We start from the raw sequence: 18,752 nt of genomic DNA, 5'->3' as shown, positions 1-18,752 counted from the left end.
TGTTTTAGAGATTTATCTGCTTCAACACACCTGGTTTTAATCAGCAACAAATAGCTGAGCTGCTTAACAGCTAATCTAACCTGTTAAAGCAGGAAAACCACTGAAACGTGCTGGATAGCAACTCTCCAGGAGCCCTGGGCTCAAGTTACAGTCTGCTGCATAGAAAGTTATGAAAATACCCCATGAGAAAATTATTCTGTAATGTGTTCAGCTCACTAAAACTGCCCTGATTTATTTATTTACTGATAACAGCTGCTCTCTTGGTCATAGGTGATCCTCTGGTGTCTGCAGCTGGTCTCCTCTGCTGGTGTCATCAGGATCAGGAGCTTCCAGAAGAATGTGCCTTTCAATGACTCTTTCCTCCTTATTTGTTATATTAATTAAATAAATCTTAATTTATATATTTCCTGTTTTTGTTCATGTCCATAAATACTTAAACATGCTTGAAACTAAAACGAGCTTTTAACAATGATGTGCTAGTTTAATTCATCACAATTGAGCTAGTTAAACATGCAACAATGTAGTAATTCAATTAATGTAATTTATAAATATCCATTAAAATATCAAAACTGGAATCAAAATGAGATATTTGGCAGCACAAAAAACTTGTCAAACACAATATTTATTATAATAATTGTGGGCAGACAGGAGACAGAGCTGATGGAGGTTCTCAGTCATCGAAGGATGGCTGAAGGCTTTCCAGGAACAGGAGATGTGGTGTTGTCTCTTCTCTCTCTATTCTGCCAGATGAGCTGATAGGTTACAGGTGTGTGAGGACATCCTCATGCTGTCATAACCAGATGCAATCACTGGCACCTAATTTCGAAGTCCAGTGGAAAGGAGTGCAACCCCACAGAGCCACCGAACACACTACACTACACCTTCTCACCATACTAACACGATATGGAACACTTAACCCGAACTACTTTCCTAATTACACTAACAGCCAAACACTAACTAAACTACAATATCCAACAGCCAAGCTAACACTAAATAAGTATGTATAACCCTAAAAGCTATGCTAAAGATTAGGATTTGCTAATGCTATATGCTAATGCTGAACTACCGCAAACCGTCCTACACTCGCTTGCAAATCCAACTCCCAACTCGCCACAAGGCGTGGCCGAGACTCTCGATGCTTTTTAACTTTGACACAGAGCTGCTATGTAGTACTCTACTGGTTTACGTAGTATCTTTCTCTTTAGCCATTGGCTAAAGTGTATTCAAAATGACTCAAACTCTATGTTTTAAGCTGAAGGTGGCGCTATACTGTGGTATTTAGGCAGAATTTTTAATTTTTAAAGAAAATGCACCAAAATGCTAAAATAATGAATACACACATTTAAAACACTATTAGACACTCATTTATACAGTTCATCAGCAAAAAAAAGTTAATTTAGACGTTACTTGCTCTTTAATTATTGGTACATAACAAACTTTGCATTATGCATTCCCTCAACAGAGCCATCTCTCATCATCTGTGGCCTGGACCCTGGAAAGAATATGTTGCAAATGACATAAAGGTGAGATGTTATTGATGGACACGTGGTTCTGACGCACTGCCCTGCTTGTTTTCAGCTAACGCCACCTTGGTGTAGTCGGTAATGGTAGGGACATTTAGAAAATACGTCATTGAACAGTTCTGGGCGTCTCCTTGTCAGATGTAGTTATTGCCAAGTAACATTTACTGATTTAACACATATTTTATATCATAGGGATTGCCAAAACAAGGATTGTCCAACAACTGTGGAATGTTTGCAGTGATGGTAACACAGTCGCTTCCACTCATTATCATCATCATATTGTTTTCTGGGTTTTATAATCATTTCATTTTTCTCAATAGTATGCATTCTACTTTGTGATGGGAGCATCTTTTGATTTCAGTGACGTAAGGTCACTGATGAGAGTAAATGCTTGGTGGTGGACTGCTTCACTAAATTGAACGTTTTCATATCCTACAGATGGACATGATGAAGATAAGGAGATGGTGGTGTGTAGTTCTTTTAAGAAACTTCCCTGTGAAGTAAGGACAATAATTCGCTATGCTCTTTACTACATCGTATTACACCAATGGCTACTTTGTTTAAAGACTTTTATTTTGTCATGTTTAGAGATCCAGAGACGAACTACAAAGAGAGAGAAAGCGGAGAAGAGTAGAGGGTATAGCAGCAGAGAGGGCTGACTGTGGAACTGTTCAGGTAGTTTGTGATCACCTTGTTACTATAAGTGTTTTCAGTGTTTTTGCACTAAGTTTGTGTTTTGTAAATGCAATAGTGATGTTTGGAACTGACTCAGTCTTTAAATAGTCATTTATAGTTTGCCAGTCTCAGTGTGTCGAAGACTGCACATATGCCAAAACCACAGAGGAAGATCCTGAGGTTAGTCTCCTAATTCACAGCATGCATAATTAAGAATTGTCATTTATGTTTACTTTTCAGGAGACCAAGAATCTGAATAAGGGGGTTTAGAATGGTCTGTATCAGGGCTCCTGGAACAGATGAAAGCCAAAAGAAAATTTCTTATGCCTTTTAGAGGCTCAAAACAGCGTTTTAGATTGATCATAAACAGCATTATTGGTCTCGTTTAAAGTTAAACTGAATAAAACAGAAACCACCTAAATGTTTCTTTACCTGGAAATAATACTTATTTAGAACAGCATTTTGTATTATGTTTGTAATTATGTCAGGAAAAATACTGAGAAATTTGTTGTTACTTGTTGTTTTATGGTCTTGCAGATACAGATACAAAGGACACTGCCAATTTTACAGGCAAGTCTCACTCATATTCTGTCATGGTCTGCGTCTGCCCCTTCCTTCATGTGTCTCTTGATGTTTCTCCATCCCTCTCTAGATTCCCTTCTGTGTCTCATAGCGCCCTCATGTGTCTTTTGTCTGCGTCTCAGTTAAGTGTGTTATGTTGTTGCCCTTTTAAATCATTCCTCCCAGGTCAGCTCCAGCCTCTTTGTCCCCAGCTCAGTGTATGTGTGTGTGAGTGTATGAGTGTGTGTGTGTGTGTGTGTGTCCTCCCAGGTCAGCTCCAGCCTCTTTGTCCCCAGCTCAGTGTGTGTGTGTGTGTATGTGTGTGTGTGTGTGTGTGTGTGTGTGTGTGTGTGTGTGTGTGTGTGAGAGAGAGAGTGTATGTGTGTGTGTGTGTGTGTGTGTGTGTGTGTGTGTGTGTGTGTGTGTGTGTGTGTGTGTGTGTGTGTGTGTGTGTGTGTGTGTGTGTGTGTGTGCATGTGGTATTTGCCCTCCTCTGCTTCTGTTTTCCCAGTTAGATTATTATATTCACCTGTCTTCCCTCCAGCCCTCACTCCACACACCTGCTGCCATTTTCCCTAATTACTCCTCCCTGTGTATTTAAGCCCTGTCTTGTCTCTGTCTTGTGTCGGTCCATTGTGGTAATTCTGTCAGTCTCTCGTTCCTAGTCTCTAGTGCTTCCCGTGTCTCAGTTGGATCGCTAGTTTATTTTGGATTTTGGACATTATTGGACTTTGGCTCCCTGCCCTGGATTTATTCTTCTTTTCATCTTTCAAAAATAAAGGATTTTATTTTACATCATCTCCTGCCTCGTGTCATCCTGGGTACTGCATTTTGGGTCCTACAAACCTCGTAACATGACATATTCATGTTGTCTTGTAATTTTATGACAGTCTCACGGTGCACATGTGTGTTGTTTCCATAGACACCCTGTCTTGTGCTTGGAGGTGATCCTGGAGGTGATCCTAACAGAAGGAGATGCAGCTTACCTGTCATTGGCACTGACCTGCAAACACTTCAAAACCATTGTTTCAGATCCTGTTTTTAGGAAGAAGGCCCACTTTGCCTGGCTGGATGGTAATAAATGACCATTGATGTAAATTAATTGGCTTAATTATCATTTTCTTAATAGGTGAGATTCACTGGAGCAGGTTTTCTGCAACCTTCAAGTCTGAGCACGGTCTATACAAAGACTGTGTGGGCTTCACGGATAGATACCTGGACACTTCCCTGGCTGTCAGCACTGAGCATGTTCAAATGTTCAAACATTGCCAAATAGTCCAGTGAAACATTTCACATTGCAGCAAGTGCACTCAAATGTGTTTTTTTTGTAATGTTGAAAAAAACGGCTGTTTTGATTTTTTTTAAACAATATCCTGTTGTTCTTCTGTTTGAGAATAAAGTTTCTTGAAAAATTGGTTGCAGTTTATATAAAAATGACTCGAATGAACTTAATAAAAAATCAAATTACAGATAAAACTCAAAACATGAGAATATAGTGAAAAAGTTGATTTATTTCAATCATAAGACTCATTCCATGCAAAGCCAGATATTTCAGCCTTTATTTGTTATAATTGTGATAATTATGGCTTACATGATGAAAACCCTGCATTCAAAAATTCAGACAATTAGAATATTACATTAAAAAAATCCAACACTGCTTTTAAATAAATTGTCAGACATAAGTACTTTGCAATCGGTTTTGCTTTTACTAAAATAATGTGCAACATTCTAATTTTTGGAGTTTCACATGTTTTTAGAAATTATATTGATATGAAACTAATATCCATAAAAGTCGTTCTCAGCAGCTGTTCAACAGAGCCATCCTTTTGGAAGTTATTCTTTTTGCTAAAATTGAAAGTTTTCTCCACGCATTTACCCAATCTTGTCATTAGGCTACATGATAAAATAACAAAAAAATTAAATCAGGACAACTCATTTCATTTGGAGACACACTTAGGAGAGCTGATGTTACATCTTTGGAGGAATTAGGTTTAAATATCAGTTTTGAATATATGAATCATCTCATCAAACTCAAATGGTTAAGGTTTCCTACAAATAGTATAAAAATAGGCCATTTGTAAAAATCATCCTTATGAGATTTCGAATGACATTGGCGTTTCAAAAATACCACACCAATTCAAAAAAATTAAAGTGATGTGAAAAGTGTGAAGAATCACAGTCATTCTTTGATGAAGATTATTAAAAGTTAGTTAGTTTTCATAGATTTTTGACTGTGTCATGTTTAGTACAACGACGTACGAAAAATATTGTAATAAACTCTAACTATTAATGAATCAGAAATATAGAAATTACGATAGTTTACCGAGAATTATATTGTTTCATGAACAGTTTGAATAAAGATTTTTCCAACATTTTTTCAACATTAGCGCCTCCTTCAGTTCCGGAAAGCAATGGCAACGTTTCTATATATGGTATTGTTAAATGATAAATGACCCGCACTTGTATAGCGCCTTAAGGACTCCAAGGCACTTTACACTACAGTGTATCATTCATCCATTCACACACACATTCATACACTGGTGGGGATGAGAGGCGAGGCTGCAGAGCACAGGCGCCACCGGACCCTCCGACCACCACCAGCAGGCAAGGTGGGTTAAGTGTCTTGCCCAAGGACACAACAGCAGAGTTCTCTGTCCGGAGCCGGGAACAAACCTGCAACCTTCCTACTGGACAACCTACTGCTGGCCCTGTTTCCATATATGGTATTGTTGTGCCCAGGCCCACTCCCCGCCCCGTGCTACAAGCTGTAGCAAACTGTACTTAACTGTTCTTTGCAAAAACGTGTTATTGGAGCCTATGTAAACCCATTGTACTTATAAATATGTTTGTCGATTGTGATAATCAAAACTCAATTCCCTGACCGGGAATCGAACCCGGGCCGCGGCGGTGAGAGCGCCGAATCCTAACCACTAGACCACCAGGGAAGTCGTACTGATATTGTAGTCATAACCTATTTTAATATACATATCTAATTTGTGGTCAAGGAAACTACTTATCTGTACATGTCTGATTGAACTTTACCTCCACCAGTCAGTCGGTGATGGTCAAGTGTCACTAACGTGCCGCGTGCTAATACTTCTAGTAGTTACACAACTGTCTCATTTACTAACACTAGTCTAACATGATACTTTTTCTTCAGTGGTCCCGACAGTACCGAAGGTAGCTGGTTCATTCAGCTTGCTCTCAGTGCTAGATAGCAAAACTAAACATAGCTAGCACCCTACAAGGTGTTGCTTTATCAGTTACGGCCAGAATATATGCAACACTGAGCTCTATATCCTAAAAAGGAAAACACTGGGACTTCTTTATGAATATATTTGAATGAGATTTCGTCGCAATTCGACCTCGTGGCGCAACGGTAGCGCGTCTGACTCCAGATCAGAAGGTTGCGTGTTCGAATCACGTCGGGGTCATGTGTTTTCTTTTACTTATCGAATTCGAACTTTATTTATGTTGCTTGATCACATTACGTAACCCTAACCCTAACCCATCACTAAATGATTCAGAATCAGAATTAGGATCAACTTTATTGCCAACTCCTCAGCTTCCTGAAGCACAGAAATTTGTCTCCACAGTACAGCCTGACCAACATTACATATAGAATTTTACTTTGTTTTACACTTATTAGTCGAAAGATGATGAAATTGGTTCTTAAAAACATGTAATCATTTTCATAACGACTCACCCTTAATTTAATTAATGTGTCACAACATCCTGAAGCATAATGCTCATGAAATTCCGTTTTATTTTTCCCATAAGCAAATAAATAAAAACATGGCTTACGTGTTGAAGAGATACACCCACTATCAAATAGCTTTCTTCTTGTGTCACAAATAAAAATAGGACTGAGTCATCTAGTCAGGATGTGAATTATTTTAAGTATTTAACTCTATTTATTCAACTCACTTTTTGATTTTCTTGCTTTATTTTGATAGTCTTTTCTGATGCCTCAAATTGAGTTAAAACCATGTTTTACTGTAAAAGATAAAGATACAGGTTTATCATAACGTAGGCTTAACATAGTCATCAGAAGTCTGAGTTGCTGGAAAAAGCTGGTCGCTATATGGCTGCTTAGTTTGAAGAATAACAAGACAGAAGAGTCACAGATGAGCACAAGTCACCAAACGTTTAACACTGAACAGGACTTCTGGACGGTTCTAGCTGGATGAGCCGGAGCGTGACTTGTGGATGCTCATTTTCTTGCGGGTGTTGTCGGTGCAGCGCTCCAGGATGAGTTCAGGACTGGGCCTCGGGGGGATGACTGGAGCCTCCTTCTTCAGCTCACTCTCAGAGCTGGATGTAGACTGTTCAGGAATGTTATCTGCCCAAGACAAATAAACAGAATTCACATTGTGCCCTTCATAGTTAACATCCAACACTCCAAATTGAGTCTTAAATACTCTGATTCTTCATTTCCTGAAGTGGAGACTTTGCAGAGGTTTTGGAGTTCTTGTCTGGAAACCGGTTTCCTCGTTCCTGCAGATACCGGCGGCTGTTCTTGCGGTAGGCTTCCTGGCTGAGACGCTTACGAGATTTATTGTGGATACTTTTGGCATTTCTGATGGTGGACCTGAGACAGATGGAGGAGAGGAAGTCAGGAGAGGGAAGTTTTGGAAAATGTTACAACATTTTATACCAGAGTAAACCCTGCTAAAAAATACAACATGATCGGCGTTACCAGCATATGTTGTGTTTTGGTGCTGGTTAAGCTGGTGTGCTGGTCCAGGATGGGATGCCAGTCCACCATCCAATAACTAGCATCCCATGCTGGACCAGCTAAACCAGCACCAAATCTAAACATATGCAGGTAACCAGCTATGGTCCATACTGTTTCTTTCTGCAGGGAACACATGTCCAGTTGAAACTGTTGACATTTCAGCAGGTTGCATCTTCTTGTGTGATGTTTGTTTTATTATGTAACACTATAATATCATAATAATAATCATTTTAATAATACATTTTATTTAAAGCACCTTTCAAGGAGCTCAAGGTCGTTGTACAACAAATAATAGAAATCAAGTGAAAAGCAAGCTAAAACAAATCACTCATGAAAACCCCTAGGGAATACAGAACAAAGTCACATAACAAAAACAACAGCACTTTCTCTATGCAGCCTTGAAAAGGTGAGTTTAGATTTGAAAGTGGTGAGGGAGTCAGCGTTCCAGATGGCTTGTAGCAGAGAATTCCCAAGGTGAGGAGCAGAGAAACTGAAGGATCTGAGGCCCGTGGAGGGATACTAGAGGGCAGCATAGGACTGGATATGGCCAGGGGCGCCTCCAAAAAATGTTGATAGGGGTGGCCAGATGGGACCAAAGAAAATTTTAGGGTGGCACACCAAATTGGTCCTTGTGGTAACTCTGGGAGAGTTTAGCCTGTGGCGATGTACTGCATTGCTTCTTTATTCATTATATATATATATATATATATATATATATATATATATATATATATATATATATATATATATATATATATATTAGGGCTGCACAATATATTGAAAAATTATCGTCATTGCGATAACAGGACGTGCGATAGGCCCATTGCAAAGCACGTCAAAAACGGAGATAAATGTTTGGTTCAAACATTTCCATCTGTGTCATACATCAACTTATTGTAAACCAGCTCTGTTTTTTACTCAGAAGTATTATTTGACCAATCAAATGTAGCCCTTCTGATATGCGGCCAATCAGATGGTTCCGTTCACGTAATACGCCCGCCCCCTACATAGACTCTTTTGGAAAGCAACACCCAAACAGAGTATGCGGCGCTGTTTCCTTGTTTCTGGATTCAGCGCTGCTTTCAAACGTGAACGTAACTCCGCTTGGTGTCGTTCATCATTTTTACCGGGCTGACTCCGACACGTGCCGGTGAACCAACCCACCTTCATGTCGCTAGTGTTAGCCCCAGGCTCCGGTTAGCTTCCAGCTAAAAGGCTACAGCACTCTCCTCCCTGTCCCACCCTGCTAAAGAGGGCCTGGAAAAGTTCCCCCACACATCAAAGTGATTTTTCATTTATGAGCTTTTATAACCTTGTTAATCAGGATAGTTGATTTGCTGCGCACATAAACTGTCAGTCAGAAGCTCTGCTAGCCAGTTATCTTAAGAGGAGCTAGTTCAATTTGTTAGCTTGTTATCAGAATCAGTTGCAGTTTCATCATCTGAGCTGCTTTTTAAGATCTAGGTAAACTTGTTCAATTTGGGGTTAAAACCAAATGTTTTCACATATTTTCCATGTAGTTTTTTGCCAGTTCCTCTTCTGAAAGGTAGACAATTGTTTTTCTCTTTCCCTCAGAAAATCTTAATATTCTCCTAGTTTGGCCCAGCACAGTTCACTTCCCAATTACAGCAACAGCCTTATATCATAACCACATAAGTGGAGAAAATGTTCAGTAGCAATGAGAGAATTTACTGTTGCATTTAAGTGATGTTAACTATTATTTAACATTTAAACTTATTGTCTGATTTTTTTATTTATTCTAAAAACCCTGGTAAGGGATATTTTTCTGTATTTGGAGCATCAGAAAATGTTTTATGGTGGTGGTGATGTTTTAAAGTCACTGAGAAACTGCATGTATGCAGTTTGTTGTTTTGCTGCTAATACAGTAGCAGGTGCAGCTGCATATTTTTGCAATATAAATGTTATGTTGTAATGGAATTCATGCATTAGTTTTTGTTTGCTTTGAACCCAGAGCAGACGTCACATGCCAGACGACATCAACACTGCATACTTTAGTATTTGTTCATTTATCGTGAGTAATATTGATATCGCAATATTAAGCACTGTTATCGAATATCGCAGGTTTTCCTAATATCGTGCAGCCCCAATATATATATATATATATATATATATATATATATATATATATATATATATATATATCTCCAAAACATTTCACTTACATTTAATGAACTAAACATTTCAGAAAAATACATTTCAGTTATTTAAAAGGTTATTCCAAATTTAAACATATATATTTTTGTTTAATTCACCTGTTGCTGTGTTTACAAATAACTATGGCGATAAAAACTTTTTAAAAATGGTGAGCAGCAGAAAAAGATTATATCTTTACTCAATAATCGTATTATTGTTTCTTTGTTTTACAATTATGTCTTGAATAAACAAGATCAATTTATGGTTTGACTGAACATTAATATGATTTATTAACGCTGGCTTTTTCTGGGGGGGGGGGCATCAATTTTCTAGGGGTGGCCATGGCCACCCCTGGCCACCCCTTGGGGGCGCCCTTGGATATGGCATTTTCAGCATTGAAAAATCCATGTTTGGCTAAAATCAGATGTCAATCAAATGCCATGCTGAATGAAGTGTGACTTTTATTCTATGCATTTCATACCAACTTTTTTCTAAACTGATATTATTACAAAGACCAGGATACTAGAGTAACTTCTGCAAAGGGAAATTAAAATCATCATCTGTGGTTAGAAAGTGTCAGGCAATTAAAAAACTTCCCTTTAATTCAACGTCACACAAGAAAAAAAGAACGAGTGGCAACACAGGAGCTACGTGCACAGTGGCTTGTGTAAAGTCACCACAGTGAAAACTGTTTCAGTTTAGAAGCATATTTAGTCCAGGTTTAAATAAACAAACCCCGTGGCTCCCGTACCTGCGTGGTGGAGGTTTCTGTGCCCGCGGGTTCGTTCTCAGAGACTCGTTTTGGCCGTCGGCCTTCTGCAGGTACATGGAGGGGAAATGACCCGTTTCATCTCTTTTTCTGATTAAAAAAGAAATGCATCAGTAAATGGTATTATTCTGGTCTTTACAGTAATAACAATCTTAAATGTTTTATGTGTTTTTAGCACCTAATTGTTCACATTTTAGAAAGTACTCATGCAGGATTAAATAAACCACATGAAAACTAAAACTACAAAACAGATTCTTAATGAGCTGGTTTGGACCACAGGAGCTAAACTACAACTTACAAATGACATGCAGTAATAGTCATGAATAGTAATAGTAATAGCATAGTAGATACATCAACTGGACTGAAACCTCTCAAAAATCAGACAAAGTTAAAACATTTATCTCTCCTAGAACTTCAAATACTCTGAAGAAAGGAAATTGCACAACAGGTAAACCAGGAACTTTTACAGTCCTCGTTACAGATGAGGATTAGGGTCACTGAAACAAAAAAAGAAAAAAAAAGAAAGAAAATAAAGAATGATGACTTTAATAATTCTGAGATTCAAGTCAGAATTCTGAGAAAAAAATATCTGAATTCTGAGAAAATATTTCAGAATTCTGAGATTAAAGTCAGAATTCTGAGAATAATTAATCGGAATTCGGAGATCACAGTCATAAGTCTGAGAAAAATAAATTCAAAATTCTGAGAAAAAAAGTCAGAATTCTGAGAGCAAAAATCAGGTTTCTGAGATTAAAGTCAGAATTCTGAGAAAAATTTCTTAATTCTGAGAAAAAAATATCTGAATTCTGAGAAAATATTTCAGAATTCGGAGAAAAAAATCTGATTTCTGACATTAAAGTCATAATTCTGAGAAAAAAAGTCAGAATTCTGAGATTAAAGTCAGAACTCTGAGAAAATATTTCAGAATTCTGAGAAAAAATATCAGAATTCTCAGAAAAAAGTCAGAATTCTGAGAAAATTTCATTCAGAATTCTGAGAAAAAAGTCAGAATTCTGAGAAAAAATATCAGATTTCTGAGAAAAAAATATCAGAATTCTGAGAAAAAAACTGAATTCTGAGAAAATATTTCAGAATTCTGAGAATAAAGTCAGACTTCTGAGAAAAAATATCAGAATTCTGAGGAAAATTATCAGAATTCTGAGAAAAAATATCAGATTTCTGAGAAAAAATGTTCAGAATTGTTAGATTAAAGCCAGATTTCTGAGAAAGAAAAATTCTGATTTCTCAGGGAAATAAATCAGATTTCTGAGATTAAAGTCAGAATTCTCTCTTAATTTTTTTTTCTTCTTATAAATGGCCCTAATCCTCTTCCGTACTACTTGGACGGATATATTAGCATTTTTTTTATGAAACCGTGTTTGTGCTCCTCTTTCTTTACCTGACAACCCACCAGCCGTCCAGCAGCTTGTGGATCACCTCAACAGTTTCTCCGAAACTCAGAGAGATCTCGTCCTCCTCCTCGGCCTTGTACGCCTGATTGGTGACGTACAGCTCTCCTGCAGGGACACACGGTACTGTTACCACACACACACACACACACACACACACACACACACACACACACACACACACACACACACACACACACACACACACACACACACACACACACACACACACACACAGCAAGTCTTACCTTCGTAGTTGGGTTCAGGCTCCTCTGTCTCCTCCGGTCCATCCAGAGGCTCCAGGTAGGTGGCAGGAACCCATCCTCGTTTGGACTCACACTGGCAGAACCACCAACCTGAACACACGAGATGTTTGGGTTGTTAGGGGGCGCTAAAGGAACAACTGTAAACTTCATGATCTTATGCTTTTGATATTTTTTCTCACCGTTCTCATTTTTCTCCACAATTTCCACAAAGTCTCCGATGTGCAGAGCGATCTCATATTTGGTCGTCTTTTCAAAGTCAGCAACGACCCGGTAGGTGTCCAGGATGATGGGTCCGGAAATCTCTGCAAGGCAACATGAAAAACATCAGAAGGAAGTGATTTAATCTCTCATTGTGTCCAAAGTGCTCCTCTCAGAGGGATGACTTGCATTTTCCACAATGATGAATTTTGTCTCCCCAGCGAGCTGCTGATGTAAATCAGCACTTTTAAAAATCTTTAGCTCAATGTTTTTTTTTTTTTACCAATTTGCCTTTTTTGTACCTATTTGGAGGAGTTCACCAAAATTCACCAAAGAAAATTCTTCGCATATTTATCTTTTTTTTTTTTTTTTTTGTGGCCCACATGGACTACTGACAGTTTTGGCATCTTGAAAAGGACAGCCCTGTCATACAAACTCATAACTCCCCTTAAATCACTAACAGCTGAAAGTCATTTAGGATAGGATCCATTTGTTCTGAAAAAATTCAAACACACAAAGTTCAGATCCATAAAAAAATGAAAACAATTCACGGATTCATGGAAGCTTTTTGGAGATGTTAAAGGATTCCTACCAGATGCAATTCCTCTGGTGAGTTCCCTAGACTCCACAGGCGTCTCGTTCCTTTTTAATCTGTAGGTAAAACGTTCAGTTATAAGTCGTTTTACCAGGAAACCTGCAGGTTACAGATCAGACGTGCATGATTGACGCTGACGTGTTTGGTGCTGGAGGGTTCTCGTCTTCGGGTCGGACTTTAAAGAAGTTGGAAAGGTGTTTGCAGCGGGAGATGTGAGCCGGCAAGTTGACAAGTGATTGGCAATATTCGGCCAACGTTGTCTTCCTGTCCTCTCTGGATTTCTGGCTGTCCACCCACCGTGGAGCTAAAGTCACAAATGAAAGCTGCTCATCAGAACAACAAATGCTATCGCCAAAAGATTTGAACAGCATTTAAAAAATGACCTTTTTACAAAATACAGCAGAGACCAGCTGATGCAGATGCAGCAGTTGCATCATATTTTGTCAGCTTCTTCTTTTCCGTTCTGCAACTAGCCAGGTGTTTTGCAACGAGCATTTCTCAAAGGCAGTGTGTAATGTTGCAGTTCTGTTTTCATCTAAGTGGCTGGGGGAACTTGGAACAGGAACAGAAGAAGCAGCAATGAAAAATTTGCACGTTTCTTACTTTAACGACAAGATGCTGCTAAAAAGTGAAACTGTGGAAATGCCTCACATCCTTCCATCGGTTTGGTGGGCCAATCAGAGAGCCTTCCATCGGTTTGGTGGGCCAATCACAGCCCTCTATCGATTTGATGGGCCAATCACAGCCCTCTATCGGTTTGGTGGGCAAATCACAGCCCTCTATCGGTTTGATGGGCCAATCACAGCCCTCTATCGGTTTGGTGGGCAGGATGTTACTGAGACTGAGCGAAAAAACAAAGATGGGGGCGGCTTGTTTGAAACAGCTTCAACACCAACTTTGGACTGCAACCACCCTCTGAGTGAAGAGCAGATAGAGGCACTTAAGTCCTTTATTTGCTTCTTCTACAACAGTGGATGTCGGACTGCCTCATTGACTGGCATCTGTAGCGATGAGTACATCATGTTGTTTGTTGTCCAAAAGCATGAGGAGAGAGTTTGAAAGACAACCGCAGATCCCGCCCCAGTACTGAGCTCTGTCTATGGGTCATGGCCAGGCTATGGTAAATGTGCATCTGGTGATATTTCTCTAAGAGGTTCATTAAATCCACCCAGAGTTCAGGGAGGTTTAACACAATCACACTGCTGTCCCAACAAAGCTTTTATTTTGGGGCGACGGTGGCACAGGAGTTATGTGCTCGCCCCATAATCGGAAGGTTGCAGGTTCAAGCCCCGCTCAGTTTGTCGCTGTCGTTGTGTCCGTGGGCAAGACACTTAGCCCACGTTGCCTGCTGGTGGTGGTCGGAGGGACCGGTGGCGCCAGTGCTCGGCAGCCTCGCCTCTGTCAGTGCGCCCCAGGGCAGCTGTGGCTACATCGTAGCTCATCCCCACTGGCGTGTGAATGTGTGTGTGAATGGGTGAATGACTGATTGTGTTGTAAAGTGCCTTGGGGGGTTCCAGGACTCTAGAAGGCACTATATCAAATACAGGCCATAAGTCCTGTAAGGGAGTCTGAGTTGCCTTCTGACACTGGCCTGGATGGTTATTTTAAGCTAGGACTGGACTGCAACTGCTGGTGGTAAACCATGTTTTCTAAATGCCTTAAAATATCCCCGATTTCCTGTCAAGTAGCAGGGCTTACCCTCAGAGAAGTCTGCGTTTAGGTGACATGAGCGTCATTTCCACCTGAGGTTTAAAGTGACCAGTTCTGATTCTGGAGCCAAACACGTACTTACTGACGTTCCTAATTTAATTTTAAACCTTTTGAAATCTTTACATTCATCCTAAAAAGCCTGGGATCGCTCTGCAGCAGCCAGAAACTGTGATTAGTGGTTAGTACTGACTGAGAGAAGTTTTGTTTAAGCTGCGTTCCGCATCATTTATCCTTCCTGTGCACCTCTAACTGATTCTGGTTGTGCTTTAAAGAAAAAAGAGAAGTGGCTGTTAGAAGTGTTTGCTAACCCCAGGTGTTTCCTGACTGAAGATCAGAGCGCATAATAAGTTCAGAGAGTCTTATTTACCTGGTAATGAAGGGATTGTCCTGTCCTTACGGTCTATCTCTCCAGCCTCTATGGGAAACATCTCCTTCAGAGATTTCTGAGAAACAAAACGTGAAACACTTTAAGTTTTAGGCTGAAAGTCTGAATGTGTTTCATCGGAGCTTTAAACGAGAACCAACATGGAAGGTGTGGATTTCAGGGTACGTCCTGTAGATCAGCTTCTCTCCAAGGTCGCTCCATTTCACCATCAGCATGTACACCTGCACAAACACAACAAAAACACCATTAAACCCAATTAATATTACTAGTTGCGTCTCTAAATGTTTAGATGTTAGAGTCTTACGTAATGCTGACTAGGGAAGAAGCGTTTCTCAAAGCCCAGCAGCTCCACGTGTCTGACGTAGATCTCCTCCATGATGCTGAAGATGCAACAGAGCGTCTGAGTCCAGCTGTGGTTAAAGACGGCCCATTCTGTGCTTTTGTAGTCTGCGTGCAGCTCGTCATCACTTCCTCTTTGCAACACTTTGGGCTGAGCAGAACTTCACCACTGAGGCAAAACAGGAAGGAATCACAAACCAGTGCTTTCACCTCGTAACTGGAAATGAAAGGGTTGATCTGGAGGTTCGCTTTTTCTCTTTGGCTTCTGGTTCCGACTGATTACTGTGGTACACTCATTATTTTTGTGTTTTTGGTGTGTTCATGCTTATATGTGTGTTTTGTCAGTGCGCCCCAGGGCAGCTAGCTCACCACCACCATGTGAATGTGTGTGTGTGAATGGATGAATGATAAACTGTAGTGTAAAGCAGGGGCGGCGTTAGGCCCGGCTACTTGGGCTGAAGCCCCGGATGTTTCATGGAAAGCCCCGGATCTAAATCGCGGAAGTAACATGCAGTACCAAAGTCCAACAGAGAGGGAGCAGCTGGCAGTAGTTTGTATACAGCCTGCCTGAGCCTCCACCACTGAAGAAGAAGCCCTTCAGCAGCCGGCTTCTTCTGCAGTCTCTGCCTGAAACGCATGAGTGAAGATGGACATAAGGACGTTTTTTTAGACAAAAAGTACCGCAACAGAACCCCAGCTTTGATGAGACTGGTGCTGACTCAGGTTTGTGAGTCTTATTTGAAAATATTTGTTGTGCTGCTGGTTTGCCTAAAGTTAGCTTACTATCAGGTAAAGTTGGAGAAAGAAAGGGAATATTTACTATCATCTCACACTAAACACTAACAGGAACAATACTCTGCCCTGAAAATGCTTAATATGTTGCTTCAGATGAAAAATTATGTGGTACAAGACAAATATATATGATGTTGACTAGTGCGTGTCACGTGTGTGTGTGTGTGTGTGTGTGTGTGTGTGTGTGTGTGCGCGTGTGTGTGTTAAGCCCCGGATGTTTTTCAGTCCTAAATCCACCCCTGGTGTAAAGCGATTTGGAGTCCTCTGGCTCTGAATGACGCTATACAAGTGCGGGTCATTTATCAAGTTTTAGTTTTTTTGTATGTGTGTGTGTGTGTGTGAATGTGTGTGTGTGTGTGTGTGTGTGTGTGAGTGTGTGTGTGTGTGTGTGTATGTGAATATGTGTGTGTGTGTGTGTGTGTGTGTGTGAATGTGTGAATGTGTGTGTGTGTCTGTGTGTGTGTGTGTGAATGCTTGCGTGTGTGTGTGAGAATATGTGTGTGTGTGTGTGAGTGATGTTATCGTTAATCGTTTTTATTTTTTATCTCAGATGTATTTTGTTTGTTGTTTATTGCTCTTATTGTTCATCACGTGGGACGATTTTATTACTTTATAAATACATCTGGGTTGGATTTGATCGTTTTTATTATCCCAAAAATGTTAAATAGTTTTATTTGTATTTATTGTGTCTTTTTGGTATATTGGTGTGTTTTTACACGACACGTTGTCTTTTAGGGAATTCAGACTAAATATTGATTGGCTGTAACTGCTTTACAAATGAAAGATGAATGAAAGTAGACTTTTTGAACAGTTTTCTAAATTCTGTCTCATTTCAGGTACTAACACGCATTTCTCCTTTGATGAAAATCAGTAGATCTGAGAATGTTTTTGATACAGCAACGATATTCTGCTTTAATTATTCCAAACCAGGTGATAACAGATGACAGAGCTAACCTTCAGTCATTCACTTTTCTTTACGTTTTTCTTCAAATGGGTCCACGTTTATTGTAATTCCAGAACATTTGTTTATTTCTGTGTTGCTTTTAGGATGTTTTTTAAATGTTGTTGTTGTTTTTTCCTGTAAACTGGTCATAGATTGAGCGTAAAAGCTGTCAAGATTCAAAGAAGATTATTGTAGAGAACTGTTGGTCAAGACCTCCTTACACAGAAGGTCTGGTGGATTGGGATGAGTTTTAAAGTCGGATTTACTTGTTGCCATAGGCGTCATTTTAACCGGGGACGCCGGGGACATGTCCCCGGCAAAATTTGTGATTGGCAGCTGTGTCCCCCCCACTTTCAAAAACGCCTGCTGATGAGGAGTTTTGTTTTACCAGCTCAGATCTTATCCAGGGGTCGGCAACCTGTTCCCATCAAAGAGCCATTATTACCCGTTTCCCACAGTAATTCTGGACGGACCTTAATAAGCAGTGACTTAAGTGAAGCAGGCAGGTCGCGCTAGAAAATTTAGTTTAAAAAGACGTCATAAATGTGTTCCCCCGTCATTTTTATTTATAAAATATGAAGTAAAAACTCACAATTTAATTTTCATTCATTTGTCATTAATATGTAGTCTACACCCGTGCGTTAAGTGGACCATCTTCCAGTAAAAGCAAAGCATCCAGCCCACCTCTCCAAATGCGTAAAATGTGCGTCAGCCGCTAGTTAGGCGCGCCACGCGCACCATCAGCTGATCAGCCCAGACAAGAGCAGAGCGACTAGAGAAAGAATAGAGGATAATTGTGTCTGGATGTGGATGAAGATTACGTTTTACATCAGCCTGATCATCATTTAAATACGTAAACCATCACCTGTCTTCTAGTCCACGCTATTAGCATTATTTTAATTGGTGTGTGTGTGTGTGTGTGTGTGTGTGTGTGTGTGTGTGTGTGTGTGTGTGTGTGTGTGTGTGTGTGTGTGTGTGTTTTCCACTTCAAACACTGGTCTAACCAACCAGACCAGCGTGTCCAGTAACGTATTAATGTTACAATTAAACTGTTTCCCTTCATGTAGGCTAGGAACGTTTCACCTGCCGTGGCCCGACTGCTTCTGCTCCACATAAACTTTGTGCGTGATCAAATGTCTCTACGCATCATGCGTCTCCATATTAGAGACGGGAACAAGCGCTGTTCAGCCAAAGTTTCATAATTTCATAAAAAGAACATTTTTCCAAGTGACACATCCCTCAGAGAGACCGGGTTTCCAGACTGTTTCAGTGGGAGGAAATCATCGCATTCACCGTGGTTCTGCGCTGCGAACCCCTCAGATCTTCAGCTCACTGTCCACCGTGGGCGCTCCGAGCCACGCTGAACCAGTATAAAGCTCTGATGTTCTGATGGGAATATTTTACCTCCGCGATGTGCGTCAGCGATTAAAATGTCAGCTCATCCATGCGCATCAGTGTGCGTCGGGGTGATTCTTTCAAACCAAGCAACATCCTTGAGTTCATCTGTCAAAATAAAAAGTCAAATGGAAATATCTGTAACCTGCCGTTTAACTGTTTTGCCTTCTTGTGAAGATTGTTGCAAAGAGAAACAATTAAACTTGATTAACCCCAGAGCCACCCAGAGCGCATGTGGGAAGTTTCCTCCCACTGAAGCGAGTGTTTTCCAAACCCGGTCTCTCAGAGAGACTTGTCACT

General features: G+C 40.1%; 1 protein-coding gene and 2 non-coding genes across 3 annotated transcripts; 1 reads left to right on the top strand and 2 right to left on the bottom strand.

Moving 5' to 3' along the window:
• Positions 1–5,632: 5,632 nt before the first annotated feature.
• trnae-cuc (transfer RNA glutamic acid (anticodon CUC)) lies at positions 5,633–5,704 on the bottom strand. The gene has a single exon. It is a non-coding gene; the product is annotated as a tRNA-Glu (tRNA).
• Positions 5,705–6,121: 417 nt separating this feature from the next.
• Positions 6,122–6,193, top strand: trnaw-cca (transfer RNA tryptophan (anticodon CCA)). The gene has a single exon. It is a non-coding gene; the product is annotated as a tRNA-Trp (tRNA).
• A 95-nt stretch (positions 6,194–6,288) lies between these two features.
• Positions 6,289–15,416, bottom strand: ncf1 (neutrophil cytosolic factor 1). Its single transcript, XM_015957536.3, has 11 exons — positions 15,288–15,416; positions 15,124–15,204; positions 14,966–15,041; positions 13,027–13,192; positions 12,886–12,944; positions 12,275–12,397; positions 12,078–12,185; positions 11,820–11,937; positions 10,403–10,510; positions 7,181–7,350; positions 6,289–7,101 (listed from the first exon to the last, which is right to left on the bottom strand). The coding sequence occupies exons 1-11, from the start codon at positions 15,357–15,359 to the stop codon at positions 6,938–6,940; spliced, it is 1,245 nt and encodes a 414-aa protein (XP_015813022.1). The 5' UTR covers positions 15,360–15,416; the 3' UTR covers positions 6,289–6,937.
• Between the last annotated feature and the right edge of the window lie 3,336 nt (positions 15,417–18,752).

This window comes from Nothobranchius furzeri, chromosome 10, assembly GCF_043380555.1.
Source record: "Nothobranchius furzeri strain GRZ-AD chromosome 10, NfurGRZ-RIMD1, whole genome shotgun sequence".
Taxonomy (NCBI): Eukaryota; Metazoa; Chordata; class Actinopteri; order Cyprinodontiformes; family Nothobranchiidae; genus Nothobranchius; species Nothobranchius furzeri.
Note: the sequence above shows the minus strand (reverse complement) of the source record. Positions and strands in the feature narration are given on the sequence as shown.

Bases quoted from the DNA above. Each gene is read 5' to 3' on its own strand.
- ncf1 (XM_015957536.3), bottom strand. From the start codon at position 15,359: ATGGAGGAGATCTACGTCAGACACGTGGAGCTGCTGGGCTTTGAGAAA. The intron at 12,945-13,026 runs GTCAGCGTCAAT...TTTTACCTACAG, and splicing joins AACCCTCCAGCACCAAACAC to ATTAAAAAGGAACGAGACGC. The intron at 12,398-12,885 runs GTAGGAATCCTT...GTTGCCTTGCAG, and splicing joins CACCAGAGGAATTGCATCTG to AGATTTCCGGACCCATCATC.